General features: G+C 39.1%; 2 protein-coding genes across 2 annotated transcripts; one reads left to right on the top strand and one right to left on the bottom strand.

Annotated features, from left to right (window-relative positions):
- Positions 1–1,015: 1,015 nt before the first annotated feature.
- Positions 1,016–7,233, top strand: LOC149300946 (inactive C-alpha-formylglycine-generating enzyme 2-like). Its single transcript, XM_089484485.1, has 9 exons — positions 1,016–1,103; positions 2,859–3,015; positions 3,338–3,452; positions 4,765–4,809; positions 5,230–5,380; positions 5,496–5,551; positions 5,650–5,734; positions 6,140–6,305; positions 7,137–7,233. The coding sequence occupies exons 1-9, from the start codon at positions 1,016–1,018 to the stop codon at positions 7,231–7,233; spliced, it is 960 nt and encodes a 319-aa protein (XP_089340611.1).
- A 1,199-nt stretch (positions 7,234–8,432) lies between these two features.
- LOC149300947 (phosphorylase b kinase gamma catalytic chain, skeletal muscle/heart isoform-like) lies at positions 8,433–18,731 on the bottom strand. Its single transcript, XM_089484487.1, has 9 exons — positions 18,649–18,731; positions 17,257–17,432; positions 16,937–16,991; positions 13,107–13,172; positions 12,553–12,716; positions 10,971–11,061; positions 10,516–10,669; positions 8,992–9,117; positions 8,433–8,684 (listed from the first exon to the last, which is right to left on the bottom strand). Exons 1-9 carry the CDS (start codon positions 18,729–18,731, stop codon positions 8,433–8,435), a joined length of 1,167 nt encoding a protein of 388 aa, XP_089340613.1.
- Between the last annotated feature and the right edge of the window lie 91 nt (positions 18,732–18,822).

Here is an 18,822-nt window from a genome sequence, read left to right on the forward strand (position 1 = left end):
GGAAATACTTTCCAGTGCCAGCAGCGTTAAATGTATGTAATAACTTCCAATCTTTAAGTCTTTAAGTTACACTGTAGTGTTGGAAGAGTTAAGTCCATTATTTTTAAGATTTTCTGAATTGTATTTAGCTAATGAACGAAGGGACACTGTTGATACAGCTATATAGGCCTTGCCTAAAATACATAGATGAAAAAAACCTTTGAGTTGCATTCTTACACTAAGCAGAGTATATAAAATGGGGACTACCCCGTTTCTGTGTTCACCTGGTCTCAGGGGCAGTATCTTTTAAGGAGGCCTTAAGTTTAATTTTGACTGCTTGCAGGTAAAATGCCAGATAGAACATGCTAGTGTATCAGTGGATAGCCCACGTTTTTCCTCTTGATTAGGAGGTTTAACAAGAGATATTTATGTGCACACTCCATGACAGCCAGCATGCATACTCTTGCGTGTCACCAGCTACTGGAGATGTAGAGGTATATATTATCAGACACTACCAGACTAAACTCAAGGCTTTGATTCCAAATACATATGTGACCAAAATTATGTGGACAACTGACCATCACACCTGTATGAACGTTGTACATTCCGTTCCAAAGCCGCTCAAATTCCTCCACACCAAGCTCATCAAACCATGTCTTTATGGACCTTGCTTGTGTACAGGGGCACACTCATGCTTGAACATAAAAGGGCCTTCTTCAAACTGGTGCCACAATGCTGGAAGTTTACAATTGTCTAAAATGTCTTTGTATGCTGTAGCATTAACATTACCCTTCAGTGGAACTAAGAGGTCTAGCCCAAACCCTAGAAATCAGCCTTACACCTCTCCAGCTGACACTTGGCATCGCACATTGTGATATTCATGTTGTGGGCAACTGCTCGGCCATGAAGACCTATTTCGTGAAGGTCCCGATGCACTTGTGCTGATGTTGCTTCCAGACATTTCACCCTCACAATAATAACACTAATAATAGTTACAGAGGACCGGGGCAGATATCTTATGAACTGACTCATGGCAATGGCGGCATCCGATGACAGTGCCATGTTTAATGTCACTGAGCTCTTCGGTGTGACCCATTCTTCTGCCAATGTGTGTCTTTGGATATGTGAGTGTGATTTAAACACATTAAACTCAATAATTGGAAATGTCCAGATATTTTTGGTCATATAGTATTTATAAACAGATACCTGTCTGTGTTGTTATACTGTGTATTGCCCAGCAATCCAAAATACCAAAGACATTTATCAGACCAAATCTGTTGTAATTGCGGAAACATGAGGTAACTTTCTATCTAAATTCAGTGAAGAAAAAACGAATACGATTTTGAATCTTTTAAAGACAGATGAATGTTGCCTGAAGGAATGTCTCAGTTTACCACATCGGGTAATACTACAGCAATCAGAATACTGCATGGATCTATGACAACTGACGCGCGTCGCTGCTTGACTCCACAAGCAAGATGGCGTTTCCACAGCTTCCCGGGCTTCCCTCCGCAAGATGGCGGTCGGAGTTTAGTTTCCGGGGAAAGGGGTCCGCTTCCTGCTGCTTGTGGCTCCCCGTTAGGATGAGTGCGACGGTGCTGTGTGTGACAGTTCTGTCTGCGGTGGTGTTTCGGGTTTCCCAGGGTAAACAATGAGACCAAATGTCTTTAGTGTTATAACGAGCTAAAGTAGTCGTAGTAATGACGTTATTGGTAGGGGCGACACTTCCGCAGTGTAACAACTTACTAAAGTTACTGAAACTCTTACAAGTTAAGGGAATTAACTTTTGCTTTTTTGGTGATAAATTTTGTGACAAAGGTGATAATCCCCCTATGTTCTTGGGCTTCAATACAGAAACTCTGATAAGCATACCTCCCAAGTGTCCCTTTACAGAACGGATAGTCCCTCTTTAACCCCCACCCCCATGTCTCTCTTTTCTGGGAGTTCACGTTGTTTTGAACAAGTTGTAATAATGTGTATAGAAACACCAAATGTGTAACACATTTTTTTTTTTCCTGTAATCGCATTAAGCATCAAGCCCCTGGGCAGTTGGAAGGTATGGTTTCGGTGCCAGATCCAGCAACAGATTCTCCTTATGTGTTTTGTAGGAAAATACATTGTTTTATTTCCGATATTATTGCCCTTAATTTTAATCTGTTCATGCGTGTACAGGTAAGTTAATGTATAAACAGTAGATAACCGGCTAGCTGTCTTAAAATATATATATATATATATATATGTATATATATTAAGCCAGTATCACAACCTCATGCTGACGAGTCCCATGAAGGACGAAACAGCTGTCCATGAGTGGTGATCTGGCTATTGTACCTCTTCCCGAGTTTTGTCTAAAGGCTGTCTTGTACAGCGGGCAATTACTTTTAAGGGATCCATGTATTAAGTGGATATAGAGGCAAAGGTGATAATTGTTAACCTTATTTGCATGCGCCTACCCAGAATCCCTTGTGGTTGTGGAAGCACCATGAGATTTCTGAGGGAAAAACAAGCCTTCTGGCTTGTCTGGTGTCTGTGGATGAGTGTTTAATAATACTTCTACTACCCCTATATATATATATATATATATATATATATATATATATATATATATATATATATATATATATTGTCTGTACGTTTAAGTGCATATACGTTATAATGATTAGCCTCTTTTTACAGTGGGGTGACATTGTGGGGTTTTTTTTTTAATCCTTATTTCACTGTACTACCTGCTTGCCAGACCCCAATTGTTTTTTTTATTAATATATATTATTATTTTTAAAACATGGTTGGAAATGTGGCTTCATTTTAGATAATATTGGTTTTTTTCCCCCATTTTATTTAACCTTTTTTTCTTTTGTTAATATCTATAACTTTTACAGCACGTGAAGGAGGTGGTAGCATGGTGGTGCTTGATGGTGGAAAGTTCCAGATGGGGTCAGATGCCCCTGATGGTAAAGATGGAGAAGGTCCCACAAGAAAGGTGACCGTGAAACCCTTCCAGATTGACAAATATCCAGTTACCAACCTGCGCTTCAGGTAAAATAATATACATTATTCATCCATTATGGGGATCGTTATACTCTCTGTGGAAGATTGGTCACCTTGGGGTAAAACTTGTTTCATATAATATCGATTATTAGACAGTATTGTGCCTTGGCTGGCTATCCAGTAGCAGGTCTACAGCATTTTATTGTTTTAAAGTTACTGGCTGCTGGAAAAGTTTAGTTTAATTCCTCATTCAGGACGGAAATGCAGTAGGTCCAGCTTTGTCTACAGACCTTAGAGCCTTTTAATCGTACAGGTTGTATAAACATGTAAATTGATATGCACTTTTTTGTACTCCTTTCCTTAAACAAAGGGAGTTTGCGCGTGCCACCAAGTACAAGACAGAAGCAGAGCTTTTTGGATGGAGTTTTGTATTTGAGGACTTTGTATCTGAAGAACTGAAGAAAAAAGTCACGCAGAAGCTGGAGGTACATTTACATTCTCATCATAGAGGATTTTATGGTACAGAACACCAAATGTGAAAATAATTGTTTTGGAAGTAGGTATAATGCCGTAAACTATGTTATCTATCTAGAGAGGTATAGGTAAAATAACAGGTCTAAATACCCTATAAGAAAAAAGTTTTACTAGTAAATATTAATTCACATGTAAACTATTTTTCATATTTAATAAAAACTATGATAAAAATGCATTTTTTGTTTTTTTATTTGCCAACCTGCCCCCAGTTGTGCACATCTGCCCCCAGATATGCTTTATACCCCTTATATGTCGCTCTGCCTCCAGAAATGCCTTTTACCCTCTATATGCCACTCTGCCTCCCTGCTATGCCACTTTGCTGCCAGATATGCCTTATACCACCCTATATGCCACTTTGCCGCCAGATATGCTTTATACCCCCTATATGCCACTCTGCCCCAGATATGCCTCTTGACCCCCTTATTGCCACTCTGCCAAGCAGATATTCCTTATAACCCCTATATGCCACTCTGCCTCCCTGATATTCTTTTTAACCCTTGGTGTGTAGTGGTGGCAGCCAGTGAAGGTCTGCATGATGCACATAGACAACATCTGCTGCTGCTGATGGCACTTCCGCAGGGGCTTCTATGAATCATGTGACACCGGCACTCCATCATAGAAGCCCCGGCGGAAGTGCCGGCAGCAGTGGAGGTTGTCTGCACGCATCGCACAAACCTGCACTGGCTGCCGAGAGGAGGATCCAGATCTCCTGCAGCGCTGCGGGGGATTTGGGTCTTAGTCTTATAGTCAGACCTCTATTTGAGGTCTGATTAGAAGACGACCTCGAATATGTGGGTTTTTTTCAGAGCATTTGTGTGTGGCACAGGTTAACACACGTCTTTTGTTGTTTAGGTTCTCATTAAAGTACAATTTCTTAAAGATGATTTAATAATGTATTCACAGTGCGGTGTCACAGCCATAGGGGGCATGAAACAATGAACCTCATATGTCCTTTTAGGTGATGTTGTGGTAGGAAGTAGGGAGATGGCAGACTGAGAATGCTGGGGTGTGTGTCCTATTCCTTCACAATTAGTAACTGCTGCAGAGAAAGATCACTCAGTGTAGCTTAGGCACATATTTTAGTCTCACCCTTCCTTACAATGTTTGATTCCTCTTTTTTATTGCTACAAGTAGGACTCGAAGGTTAGGAATTGAGTAAGGTCCCAGAGATTTTTTAAGAAACCATCTAAAATTGTGATTGAGGAAAACCATTTGGATTCGGAACCTCTGTAATAATTTACATAATTTATTTTTCTGCATTAGTCGGCTCCTTGGTGGCTTCCCATAGAGAGAACATTCTGGCGTCAGGTGAGTGACTTCTGGATAAGCTTGGCATGTGGTTCTGACAGGTGGATGGGTTTCTCAGGGAATCCTAGATTTATGGTGCCACTAGGCTTAGATTGCTTTTCAAAACCGTGTGTGTTGGCATTTTTAAGGCGTTTCCAGCCAGGCAGTTGTACCTGGGTTTAGTAGGAGCCACATGCTTCTGGATAAAATCAGTGCGGTTCTTGTAATAATTGATGTTATTTGGGCTTGTTGCACACGTGTTCTGCTGCCCCTTTCAGCAAAGCTCAAATGATATGCTTACACAACAGATGGCTTTTCTGCAGGATTTCATTCTTAAGGAAAGCAAAGGACCGTCCGTTGTGCTACAAATCAGTCTTAAAATGTCTTTTTTTTTAATGTAATGAAAGGGAAACCCTGAACATTTCTAGTTGCCACTTCCAGCCAAGCGGTCCGGGATCAGGCATAAAAGAGAAGCTGGATTACCCGGTGCTGCAGGTTAGCTGGAATGATGCTCAAGCCTTCTGCAAGTGGCTGGAGAAGAGGCTGCCAACTGAGGAGGAGTGGGAATTCGCTGCCCGCGGGGGATTTAAGGGTATGTCAGAAACCCGGTGTTAAAAGGAAACTCTTGCTAGAATAAGGGCTTTCTTATTTTGTTACATTCATACTTCTAAAAGGTTAACCTGCTTTAACTAAACGTTTTCTCACAGACAAAACCTACCCATGGGGAAACATGTTTCAGGTGAACCGCACCAATCTGTGGCAGGTAATAAGACATTTTTTTGTCTGTAATAAAATGACTAAAATAGTCATTTTATTACAAAGAATAGTTATGATTGCTAATCTGTCCGTTACCAACTGCAGGGGAAATTCCCCGAGAAGGACTCTGCAGAGGATGGTTATCATGGGGCATCTCCAGTAACTGCATTTCCTGCTCAGAATGACTTTGGTAAGGAATCAACCTATAAATATGTTTGCAATTCTTATGCTCTATGTCATAGGTTTTAAGATCCTCACCATTACACAAATTTTGAGATGTTTTTGAAAAATAAAACCATACATGTGTGAAAGAGGGTGGTCTCCAAGGCACTTTTGGGGCAGGAAACCCCATGTCTTCTTACAGATGGAAATAATGAATTGTGCACAATTGCCATCTTGTTGTTTTTTTTTTTAAATAATAAAAATAACTTGTACAGTCACAATACCGTGTTCTAAGAGCTTAGTAGATCCAAACCAACAAAACATACGTAGAAGATAGGCCCCAGCGTTTTGTGTTACCATACTTAAATGTGCATATCAGGACAGGAGGTTTTATAAAAATGAATTTACCAGTGTAAATCATTTTGCTTGTCAGGGTTATATGATATGCTGGGGAACACATGGGAATGGACCGCCACCGAATACACAATAGCTGGACAAGCTCAAAAGCAAAATGGGCAGAAGATGTACACCCTCCGTGGGGCTTCCTGGATTGATACACAAGATGGTTCATTCAACCACAAAGCTCGCGTTACAACCAGGTAAAGGTCCACTATTACTGATTCTGTATGATCTCCAAAGATTTTATTTCCTTAGGTGTCAAATAAGGTGTGCAATGACACAGAGGAGGAAACATTTTATCTTGCATTAGGCTTAATATTGTATTAGGCTCTCCTTACGAAGTGAAGCTATCTTGTAAAATATCTGGTTATAAAGGTACCTCAATATCTGCATGTATAGAGAACTCACACAAAGTAGGCATAGTCCTTGTGTATTATAAGTTCTAAAAAGAAACAGAGTGCAATAATGTCTGGACAGATATATAAAAATAATATTAAATCTATAGTTAAAACACTCAAAAATAAAATGGACCAACTGATGAAGTTGGTTTGAACTAACGAAACAAGTTTTTTCTTTTACTAATAACAAAGGACTTCATATTCTCCCAAAAGGATCCCCTCTTGGCACTTTCACTACATCTTAACAAGGTGCATAGGGAGGGTGATTTTTTGTTACAAGCATTTCTATTTGTCAGAAATGCCACTTTATTTATGAGTGTTTTAACTGTAGATTAAATATTTTATATATAGATCTGTCCAGAAGTTATTGCATGATGTATGTTTCTTTTTATAATTTTATTTTATATACGTGGACCATTCGTACTTTCTGCGTTTTCTCTATACATGCAGATATTGTGGTACCTTTCTAACAGATACAGTTCGCTGGGATTTTGGGAGATCCCTTGAGGCTCGGCACCACAAAAAGGAACTTTTTTTTTAATTTGAGGGGAGTATTCTTTTAATTCTAATTTTATCTTATTTTGTTATGTTGTGGTTTTTCTATATTTATCCCCAAGTTTCTTGTGATTGTAGAATGGGCAACACCCCCGATTCAGCATCTGATAACTTGAGTTTCCGATGTGCCAAAAGCATAAGTAAAGAGAAAGGAAAACAAAAAGTGGATTTATGAAGACCACAAGGATTTTGAGGTGGCTGCCATCAGGAGACTTATTCTTCTACATCATACAGTTATTATAATTTAACTTCTTGCCTGCAGCATGGATCCAGTGGAGTGAAGGACAGATGAACATTTTTAAACAAACATTGTCTGCCAAGGTAGAAGTGTGTTAAATATGAACTTTAATTTATTATGTGGTGCCAATTGCAATTTTTGTGGCCCAATATTATAATGTAATACATAGTCCAATTGTGACAGAGGCAATTGAATTAAAGGGATGATCATTTAATACATGAGCTGCTTTGCATGTATCCACAAGTTACTAATGTTTTAGTGAATTATTAGTTATGGGGCTCCTCTAAAACTAATTTCAATCACTAAACTACTGTATACAGTAGCACTTTATCTCCAAATTACCATTCCATTACCAATCATGATTTAGGGAAAGGTTGTTTTAAAATCAAACATTTACATATGTTTTGTATATACTGTCTGTGGTACAGTGAGTGTATATTCCTGTTAAAGCACAAAACTTAATAAACACCATGGAGCTTATTTACTAAAGCGAGCGTTTGAAGGAGAGCTGCAGTTTCAACCAACTGCACTATGCAGAATGGATGGCTAACCCCTCTAATTTCTCTTTCAAATGGCAGTGAGTTGGCCTTGGATAATACATGAACGTTCCTTTACCACAGGAATCCTTATTGACTATTCAATGCACTATACAGGGGGATCATGACAGCCCTTTGGAATGCATGGTGAATAGAGTGAGTTGCAACTGCAACCCTTTAGATTTAATGAATAAACCATTTTTTGAAGAATCACATATTAGAATAAAGTTGCTGTCCATCAGGATTCTTCTACACAGCTCATTCATTATGAGTGCTTTGAGCTGAAAGGTTGACTTTACTATATATAATTGTATATAAGATAAGCCTTAGTTCGGGCTTCACATGTATATGCTACGGATTAGTTACTCAACCAAATCCCCTGCATCTGGAAGATTTTATTGTCTTATCCCCTGAATAAGCAGGAACAGGTAAAATGTCTGATGAGGCTTGTAGAAGTCAACGAGGCTTTATCTTTTTATATATTTAATCATCTTATCAACTTCTATTGCATAAATATATTTACATACACACATTTTTACGGAAAATTATGCCACTTTTTGTACACCACACATTTAGGCATGCTTGTTTTATCCGTATTATTTAAGCCATGCTGGACTCGGCAGCTAGAGACAGGAGGATGGCCTTTGCGGTGTTTTCAAACAGGGCAGCTCTGTTCTGCTGTTCACCCTTCTTCACCCAATGTCCATAGATCCGGAATGCACAGGCATCAATCATCTTCCTAATGGGCTTGATGGCATATGGGTCCCGTACAACGATCTCTTTAGTTATTGGCTTAACTTTGCGGTAGTAATGGTAGATCCGGACAGAAGCCAGAACAGTTAGACAGACCACCTATAATGAGAGAGTATGTTAATCTCTCCATCATCTCTTCCTCACCAGAAGGAAAGCTTGTTACACACTCACTCACATAGCCTCCTTCAGATCAGAGGAAATGGAGTTTTTATTGCAATGCACTGAGCTGTTGCTGGTATGCTTTAGTATGGTATATATAATATCAACATTAAGTAACAATAATAATTTTTCATTTACTATTTTGTATGGTTACCTCAATCCTAGCAACAATGGGCACCCGTAAACACAATTGGACCAAGTTTTCCAATGCAATGTAAAAATCTATTTGAAAAAAAATTTGGTTCACCTTAAACTTCCTGTAGGGGCTAAAATGACGCACTTCTTCTACCATATATTGCTGGAAGAAAGGATGAGCCAAGGCTTCATCTGCTGTGAGCCTCCTCTCTGGGTTTACTACTAAAAGACGAGCAATCTGAGAAAGAAAACACATTCATTTTCTGTTTTGCCCATATAATGCAGATATGCGCATATAATCATAATTTTTGTTCTCATGCATATTTTTTTACAGTGCATGTAAGGTGCCAAATTTACATTGCAAATCTGCAGTCATTGTTTATAATTGAATCTTCTTTAGCGAGCTATAAAGGATACCCTAGAGCAGGGGTGTCCAACATGCGGCCTGCGGAACCTCGAGGTGCGGCCTACGTGAGATCGGCAGCCAGGATCACAAGAGCCCTGCTGCTTACTTGTAGGAGGGTCTATTCTCTGCTCCAGTCCTGCCTCCTCTGTGGGGAGAACTAGGGAGGCCGCGCCCCCTGCTAAAGTCTGTGAGCTGCATCGAGAGCTGTAGAGCAGGTAAGGGGGTGGGGTAGGTTGTGTGAATGAGTATGTCTGATTGAGGGAATGAATCTGTGAATGAATGAATGTGTGTGTGTGATGACATGGATGTGTAAGTTCTGGAACCTAGGCATGATGGGACTGTGATTGCTGTTAGCAATCACACTCCTATCATGCCAAGTCAGCCAGTACATGCTGAAACCTGGCTAGCTGCCCCCCTTGTGTATTGATGCTGCCAGCAGTATGGGGTCTGCACCAGCATGTATTGGCTGACTTGGGATGATAGGAGTGTGATTGCTAACATCTAACAGCAATCACAGTCCCATCATGCCTAGGTTCCAGCATTTACTGGTTGCCTGGGTATAAAAAGAGTGTGTTTGCTGTTAGCAATCCCACTCCTATCATGCCAAGTCATATTGTTGATATTTTTTGTCCAATTGTGGTATGTTACTATTAATAAAAGTGTGGTTACACACTAAAATTGGACAAAAAATACAATCCCCAGCCAACCAGTACATGCTGGAATCTGGGTATGCCTGGGATTGCTGTTAACAATCATAATATATAAATTTTTTTGTACAATTTTGGTGTGTAACTTAATTTTATTAAGTGTGTGGGGGGGTCACTTTCAGTTTCGGCTAAGTGAACCCTGAATTTTCGGTTTTGGTCCAGAATTTTCATTTTAGTGCATCCCTAAAATAAATAGAACTATTTCATTTGTACTTATCCAGAATCCTGAATTTGTAGGCCCAGAAATCAGTGAGAGGAAAAGTAAAGTTTTTGTGTCATTTACTTTATTTTAATCTGCATATCTTAAAGGCCATATTTTCTCTCAGTGAAAAATGAGTGCGGCCCTCGCACGTATACAATTCTGATTAAGTGGCCCACTGCAGAAAAAACTTGGACACCCCTGCCCTAGAGTAAAATCGCCACCCAACGAGCAAGTTACAGCACTGAGTGAAGTTTATCCAAAGCTGTCATATTGTGGCACTGAGAAGCATTCAAAGAATCCACTTCAGAGGTTGTACTGTACCAGATCTTTCACTGTGTCTGACCGATCATCCCATTCTGGCGAGCCAAAATGGTAGTCTCCATTCATAATCATTCTTAACATTAACATCTGCTTCCTGTGCCAAAATGGCGGGGAACCAGCCAGTAGTGTGTACATGATGACACCGGTACTCCACCTGTAGTGCAAAAATGATACAGCTCATATGAGTTTCGCTTTTTAAGGATTATGTGTCGATGTTAAAGAATATGAAAGTATATTAAACATGTCCTTTAATATTTACTATGATGTACATGAAGCTGTGCGTAAGAAATGAGAGTTGACGGTGTCCATAAGCACTTTAGATTTTGTGTGCTGAAAAATAAATCTTCTGAGCTGTTTTTTTTCCAAACACTTACCTACTGTGTCATCAAAAGCTTATGTGTGCCAATGTCTGTTATCTGCTATGTCTTTCTTTAACAGTGGATTGAGAAACTTACATATCTACTTCTTTGCCATATCCTGGGTGGTATTCATCCATGGAGCACTGCAGGATTTCAGGGGCAAGGTATCCCGGCGTACCACATATTTCTGAAACAGGACATTTAAGCTTTTATTTAGAAATAGTTATTCCTTCCTTTATCTGTAAACCGTCGTTGTAGGCAGTTAATATTTTCTTTCAATTTCCTATCTTAAGAACACCACACTAAAGTGATTATTTTTGGTAATGCTAATTAAGTCCTGCTTGTTCAATTAAATCCTACTCCGTAGACTTTCATTAGTCAAATCTCTTTCTCTTCCCTCCTCCAAGCTATACATCTTGGGATCCCTTACTCTTTCTTGATCATTTTTATTCTGCAGACCATGTAACGTTTTTAGTCGCCCTCCTCTGAACTCTCTCCAAAATTTCAATCTTCTTCCGTAGATGTGGTTTCTGGAGGCCTGACCAGAGATCTGTAAAGTGTCAGAACCACCTCACCTCCCTACCAATACCTCTCATTATACAACCCTGCACCCTGCTTGCTTATTTTAGACACTTTATTGCATTGTCTGCTTAAATTTAAGTCATCAGAAATAATTTCCTTCTACGCCATCCTTCAATTATTCAATAAATCCAATTTAAGTTAATTATATTGTTACTGTTATGACTGTTTCTTTAAGCATAGTGATAGAATAAAACACAACTTGCTTCTCCCGTAAAAGCTTTTTAAATATTTGAAACATCTTTTATAATTGGAGGTGAAATAAGGAAGCAGGATAAGGTTCAGAAGACTACCTCTTGTGCCCAAATAATAGCGATCTTCCAAATACCTCATATTACAATTATATATTTTTTTCTTTGTTTAATGCTGGACAAAGCTAGGTGTTAAAACCAAACAAAATAAAAACCAACAATATCATTGTTGGAACTTCAAATAATACTCACAAAACTAGTACAACCACATTGTTCCCTGCGGTCCTCCCTATATGTTCTCCCAATAGCTATCATTGTTACTGCTGACACCAACCTATACGCCAAATTCTGCCATACTATAGTAGATGCACAAAAGGCTAACATCCAACCCTACCCTTTCTCATATCATCATGCTTCCTGACTGCTGACATCTACACCGATGTGGATGTCTACCTTGGCTGTGTAGCTACTGAGATCCACATATTGGGAATTGAGATCCTGGGCCAGACAGCATCCAATCGGTTCATAAAGTCTATGGATTTGACCTTTTCCATTTCAACTTTGGCATACATTTATATATATAGAGATAAGCATTCTATCACCACACAATTGATTACATTGCTTTCTATTATGTAAAACATTAGCGCTTTTGGTATCATGAGGAAATGCCTTGTTTAAAATGTGTACAGTATGTTTAAATATGGTTTATAAAACATTGAAATCTCTCAATTCTTGGCAATATTTATTATTCCCTGCTTTAAAGCAGCTAATATGTGTTTATCAGGCTAAAGGAATTGAGTATGGCTTAACCCCAGACATTGCTATAGGTGATTATTTAAGTTTACCAGTATTTAGTAGGAGAGACTTTTTGATACATTTGAGGGGGGTGGACTCCTGGTGTGCCCTACCTTTTAGCTTTTCACCTTCACGGATTTGACAAGAGAAGCCAAAGTCTGTCAGCTTGATGTTCATGTTATCATCCAGAAGTATGTTCTCTGGTTTCAAGTCTCTGTGAACAATGTTCTGAGCATGTAGTTTGGAGACGACTTTTAGTAAAGCCCTCATTATCTTCCTAGCAGAAAAGAAAAATGGGCCTTCAAAAATAGGCAGTAATTCAGATAGTATAAAATGCCATGATCATCAGTCTGCCGAACTACTCTTCCATGCCGTTCAGATAGACTGTCTATCACTGAGTAGGTCATTTATGCCATAGGTTAAGAAGCAATGAGGCCCTCCACACTTTTCTGATTCTGCTGCCCCTAGATTTAGTAGTTGAGTTTTTTAAGGTATGACTAAATCCTGATGCACTTGGTTACGATAATGACAGAGCTATATGAAACAGCAAAGAAGAGATCTACAATATGTACCAATGGGACTGTGGAAGTCTACTTGGACCAGTTTGTCAGTGGGCTCAGAAGCTTAATGCTTCACTCATAACCACTTTATAATAGGAGCACCTTACCTTGTTTCCTTCTCACTCAGTGTGACTTGTTCTGTCAGGTAATCAAACAGCTCTCCTCTTCTCATTCTAAATCACATTATAAAATACACGTGATTAAACTACTTTATGATACCATATATTAACCAGTACAAAACAAAAGAACATTCTCAATAAATGATCGCTGCCGAATGCCTGACTCCACTATGCTCAATTGAGCTCATTTCATAAAACCAGAAACAAAACAGCTTAAAAGAAATGAAGAACGAAAAGACGAAAGAGATGAACTTCCATCTATTTTAATGAATTTGATCCCATGTTATCCAGTGATCCTATGTCCTTAATGATGTGTGTGAGTGTACTTGCTAAACAATTAATTTTGGTTAACTAAAAGCACCTTGCATGTAACCTGCTATTTTTTTTTATTGGTAATCATCTGGATAGAGCTTCCATTATCATCATGACTGTTATCCAGAAATTGGAAAACTCACATAGTTCTGCACACTCTCTCCTGGAGATGTCAAGCCTATGGTGGATTATAATGCTAACTTTTTCTGGGAACCGGTCTGGAGTTAAGTCTGAGCTCACATTTAAGATGACTTTTTCTAACCGTCCACTCCGCAATGTATACTGAACTGTATACAGAATGGGTCCAGTAAAAACTGGAGTAAAAATGTCTAGTATATTGCAATAAGAGCTTTTGTCAGTAAACAATAACAATTTGGCATCTTTTTCATCTTAAGGAATAACTCTGATATTTCTAAGCTTGGGATCAGGAAAAGACCTAAATTAGTAATAACCTTAACCTTTTAGTAATAACATCTGCTGATTCATTAGGTCAAGTTAGGTGCTGCTAACTAGAATATAAGATTTAATAATGACTCTTCTAAAATGTCAGGACCTAAATGTGCCTGGATCTGTAATGCCGTCTCTTAACAGTGTCTGAGGTAGTAGGACGAGCATAATGTAAAAATAACATCCTCTGATGAATTGAAATGGTCACTGGAAAGGTTACAGGGAAACATGAGCTTGTAGGAGCTGCCTGTTCGTTTGGGCAGCTGTTGCATAAACAACCCAAGTCACTTCATGTAAGGCACTATAACAAATAATGTTTACAACTGTCCACTGAAAAGCGAGCGGAACAATTTGGACCCGAGAACCTCCCACTGAGCCCATTTTTATCCCATTCACAAGCTCCAGCCTAAAGCTTATTCTTTCAACTGCTGATTCATGAATGTTTTTCAATGTATTCAAGCGCCTCCAACATAATCGGTTGGCCCTGTCTATACCCCCTATTCGCCCTGCCCCTCGTAAGGTCACTCCTCTGAAGAGCGAGACTATGGTGACTACCACCTGGCAGGCAGGACACACATGCTTTCATGATTCCAATGGTTTCTCCCCTGCTGCATTGGCTCACAGACCATCGCTGTGAAGTAAGCAGAGCCAGACATCTGCAGGATGGGGAGATTTGGGGAGCAGTTTAAAATAAGCAATATATATATATATATATGTAACACTTTAAGCATTTGCTGTCAGAGCAGGATCTATGTGTTTATTCCCTTTAGGTTATTCCTCCCATATTGAAAAGTTAATACTACCTTTTGGTGATAGGTTACTGGTCCTGGCAACCTTTGTAAGTGCAGGGTGAAGAAAAAAGAGTGGAAGGAAACTAGCCGATACACTAATTATTATTATCTTTTATTTATATAGCGCCAACAATTTACGCAGCGCTTAATACAATACATATATTCAAGGGATATGACAAGACGAGAATTGGCAGACTAAGACAAACCGATACATTAGGTGGAGGGAGCTCTGCTGTTGCTTTGTGGCGGTCAAATCACCACAAATATATATCTTGCCCTATTCCCCAACAGTCTGGGATGGATTCATTGAGTAATCAGCACCTCGTAGCAGGGAGGGAAAATTAAGATAGGTCAGTGGCAATAGAGGAACATACTTCTCTGCTCCCTGCTAGAACACTTGGGGATTTTGGTTGGAAATGCATGCATCGTTATAGTTATTCTAGAATACTAAATATATTTTAAATAGTGCTGTAATGTACTTTTGATAGAAAATCGTTTTACAAGGAAAGTTTAATTGGAAATATTAACTAGAGTAATCTCTCAAGCATAGTTAAATGGCCACAGGAGTCATTAGTAGAAGTTCTGCTATTGCCCAAGCAGCAGTTTCCTCTGTGACCGTAATCTACAGCTATGGAGATATTTCTACATAGAAACTACACTGTATTTATTTGCAGACAAAAAGTATATGTACTAGCAGCCTTCAAATGATTGTGAACGCACATAAATCCAGCTCACGGGTTTGCTACCTTGTGTTGATTTTTCTTTTTACTTGGTTACACATAATTTCAATAAATCCTAATGATAATTGCTGATTAAAATGACAACATTGGCTAACATTTTATCTGACCAGCTTCTTCCGGCTCACAAGTTATGTTTCTTTCTCCACAAAGCATTGCAAATATGTGATTAAATGTAAAACTCAGGTGGAAGATGGCGACCTCTGACAGTTCAATGTCTGCCATCCACTAACCTCAATGCAAATGCTGATTTCTAAAATCATAATCATGCTTAAATCAGTATGGTCTCAACAGCAAGATACCAGTTTTTAACTGAAGCTTTAGTTTATTCAAAACTGTTGAACCCTTCATGGTTTAAGATGCCAAATGACCCTGCTTGATTCATTGGCTTGATCCAGGAAAGCTGCATCCTAATTCACTTTAGTGAAGACCTATCTTAATGGTTAGAATTTAATAAATACTACCCAAGCCTAAGAATTTGCCACTTATTTCAGGGATAAAGGAAAAGTTGTTCACTGTTCCTGGATGTCCATCCAGTTGGCAGGATTCAAGAAGGAATACATAATGTATGAATCAAAAGCCAGACGCATTTCTACTAACAGAATTCCATTCCATGGAATCCAGTGTAGATGTCAGGAATATTCTGGTCTGATCCCAAGTTGGAAAGAAAACAACAGAACAATGTTACAGTTGGGGTTGTGTAATGTCGTCAGTCCAAATTAATCACTTGAAAAATGTTACAAAGTTTACATTATTTTGTTGGCCTGCACCTAAATATGATCATTTTCATTTGGCTAGGGACCTTGCGAAGCTGAAATCCCATGGGAAACTATTTAATATATAAGTAGGTTAGCATTGACAAAAATGTAGTTTTATCTCATAGTGATAAGCAGTCCTGGAAGCTGCCATTGTTGTCAGCTGTGATATTCTAGATGGCTTTCCCTGTTCAACCACCACACTGCACTGATTCTTTATGGTAATACTAATGAAGTCCATTCCTCCACAGACTTTCATTAGTCAGAGAGTCCAGCTGGGCAAAGACTAAGCCAATCTAATGTTTACTACGGGCAGTAGGATAAGGAGTCTTGTGGACTTGGCTGAGATAAAAGATCTAGAGTACATACTGTTTGAATGTCTAATATGCAGCTAAAGACAATGTTTTGTGCAAAACTAGAACTGTTTTTAAAAAAAGTAAAATAGCACATAATTTTCAAAAGCTTAATTTTAATCTGATACTATTACTCGGATACAGTAGTCTCCAACAGGTGGCTCTCTGGCCAATGTTAAATATATTCAGAATTCTTAAAAATCCTAAAATCTGAGACTAAGGCTCTGAACTTTTATTACTTATGTTTGTACAAGCTGTCTCTCTGATTATTAGCAACAGTGGTCCCTTCAGTGCTTTATGTACCCTAATTCCCAAGCCCTAAGACCCTTGGCATTTGTTTTTCCTAATGTAAGATGCATATAATGGCACTTGGACTGGTGTACTGTGGAGTCAAATGATAATAAAGAATGGTAGTATACTTACAGGTCAAACACCAGGAAAAAAAATGTGTTGGTCTCAAAACTGTCCTTAAGCTGAACTGCATTCAAGAAAAGAAATGGCTGTGAGTAATTCAGTAAATGTATGATTATTATGGTAACATTCATTCTCTGTTTTCTATAACTAAAACTAGGGCCACATGCATAGTAAGCTTAGCCTTGGACGCAAGCTGAGCTGCGTTTCTAGTAACCGAATATGGGCGAGGGAAAAGTCACAACTAAGCTCATGTCAGTTTTTAATACACTAGAAGTATAATTATGAGTATACAGAATCTGGCCAAGTGAAAACAACTTATTACCACTTACTGACATTGGGTAGTCCTGATACTTTCCTCAAGATATCAATCTCCTTGATGGTAGAGTCTCTCAGGTCTAGAATTTGCTCAGGTGTCAAGTGATCCCCAGTTATGTCTATGATCTTCACAGCAAAGTCCTCTCTGGTGGGCTTGTGGATACATCGTCGCACCACGCTGCTAACACCTCTGCAGAATGAATAGGACAACGGGATTAAATATTTTAAAGTGTGTGTTCTGGAAAGACCGCTAAATTCAACTTGATGATCTATCTATGTCTATCTAGATGAAAGCAAAAAAACCCTTCTTAAAGCATATGATAGCATGGCCCCTTTAAATGTTCATGATGTGCCCTTTTACAAAAGCCCTCATATGGATTTGCTCCTTTCCCCACCCCACCACTATTTTCTCCAGAAATATGATATACTTACTACTAGACTTGTGCAAATGGACCAAAAATGTTTCGGATGAATTTTTTGTTTAGTTTATGGTTCATTCTTTTTCAGACAACTAATTTCTTTTAGTGACCTTTCGGAAGAAATTTGTAGGGCTTTTTCCATCCAGAAACTAAATTTGTTGTCACTCACCCTCTTTCACTCTCTCATGCTCATTCACTCTCTCTCAGGCTCTCTCTCAACATTTCCCTACATTCGACGCCGACCACTTCTATGTCCCTGTCTCTTTGCCCGACAGCTCCGCTTCTTCTCTTCAGCTCCTTGTGCTGATCCTCTCAACTGTCCCAGGTAATCCACTGCTTGCAAAAATGGGCATTGGGGCAGCTACCTGGCTCAGTGCCCACAAATTGGGACTGTCCCACGAAAACTAGCACTGCTTTGCGTGCACTGAAAGATTGATTTGTGCATGATAACACAGTGCACATGAAGTCCTATGGTGGCTAAGCAATACCTCACACAGGACCTGACAAGTTCCAGACCCTGTGCAATTAAACTGCAGGTCTTTTACCTAAGCTGGCACCAGGGCAGGTGGATATGGCTGAAAATGCCCTGTCCTAGCCTCCTTCAGTTTTATTTTTGTACCTTTCCTAATTATCCCATGGTAGATCCAAAGGCAACATCACAGAACAGTTTATGACCGTAGTAAATAAATCAATTTAGTCGATTTTTTTCAGATCATCATCATTGGATATACTTTTAAATTACTGAAACTTTCGGCAACATATCTACAGCATATAGCTATCCACGATTACATAAAAAGCCATCTCTCAGAGCATAAAGACAAACATTGCATTGGCACTGCAGGCACAAGGAGAAGCCTAAAACACGCTTCACTGTTGAAAGCAATTGTTGAAATTTTTTTAAGTGTATAGTAAAAACATAGCCTGTAGGCTTCCCAAAACATTAAATGACAGCATGTTTATTATCATACAACATAAAAGCCATTCTACCTTCCCAGGATCTCTTTGGGCTCATATTTTTCATAAAACTCCTGAGACGTCTGCCAGTCTGGTAGCTCCTCTTCACGAGTCATCTTGCTTTTTTCCTACAGCAGCCCAAATCCTACAGTGTTGGATAGAAATGGTTGCTTTGGTGACCTAGAATGGAGAATACAGCAGCTTTAG

This window comes from Sceloporus occidentalis, unplaced genomic scaffold (genome assembly GCF_023333645.1).
Source record: "Sceloporus occidentalis isolate IW3139 unplaced genomic scaffold, rSceOcc1.0.p SCAF_22, whole genome shotgun sequence".
Classification (NCBI taxonomy): Eukaryota; Metazoa; Chordata; class Lepidosauria; order Squamata; family Phrynosomatidae; genus Sceloporus; species Sceloporus occidentalis.

Bases quoted from the DNA above. Each gene is read 5' to 3' on its own strand.
- LOC149300946 (XM_089484485.1), top strand. From the start codon at position 1,016: ATGGCGGCATCCGATGACAGTGCCATGTTTAATGTCACTGAGCTCTTC. The intron at 3,016-3,337 runs GTAAAATAATAT...CCTTAAACAAAG, and splicing joins GTTACCAACCTGCGCTTCAG to GGAGTTTGCGCGTGCCACCA. The intron at 6,306-7,136 runs GTAAAGGTCCAC...TTGTGATTGTAG, and splicing joins AAAGCTCGCGTTACAACCAG to AATGGGCAACACCCCCGATT.
- LOC149300947 (XM_089484487.1), bottom strand. From the start codon at position 18,731: ATGACTCGTGAAGAGGAGCTACCAGACTGGCAGACGTCTCAGGAGTTT. The intron at 12,717-13,106 runs GTAAGGTGCTCC...CTTTTCTGCTAG, and splicing joins CTGAGTGAGAAGGAAACAAG to GAAGATAATGAGGGCTTTAC. The intron at 8,685-8,991 runs GTGAACCAAATT...CTCTCATTATAG, and splicing joins GCCCCTACAGGAAGTTTAAG to GTGGTCTGTCTAACTGTTCT.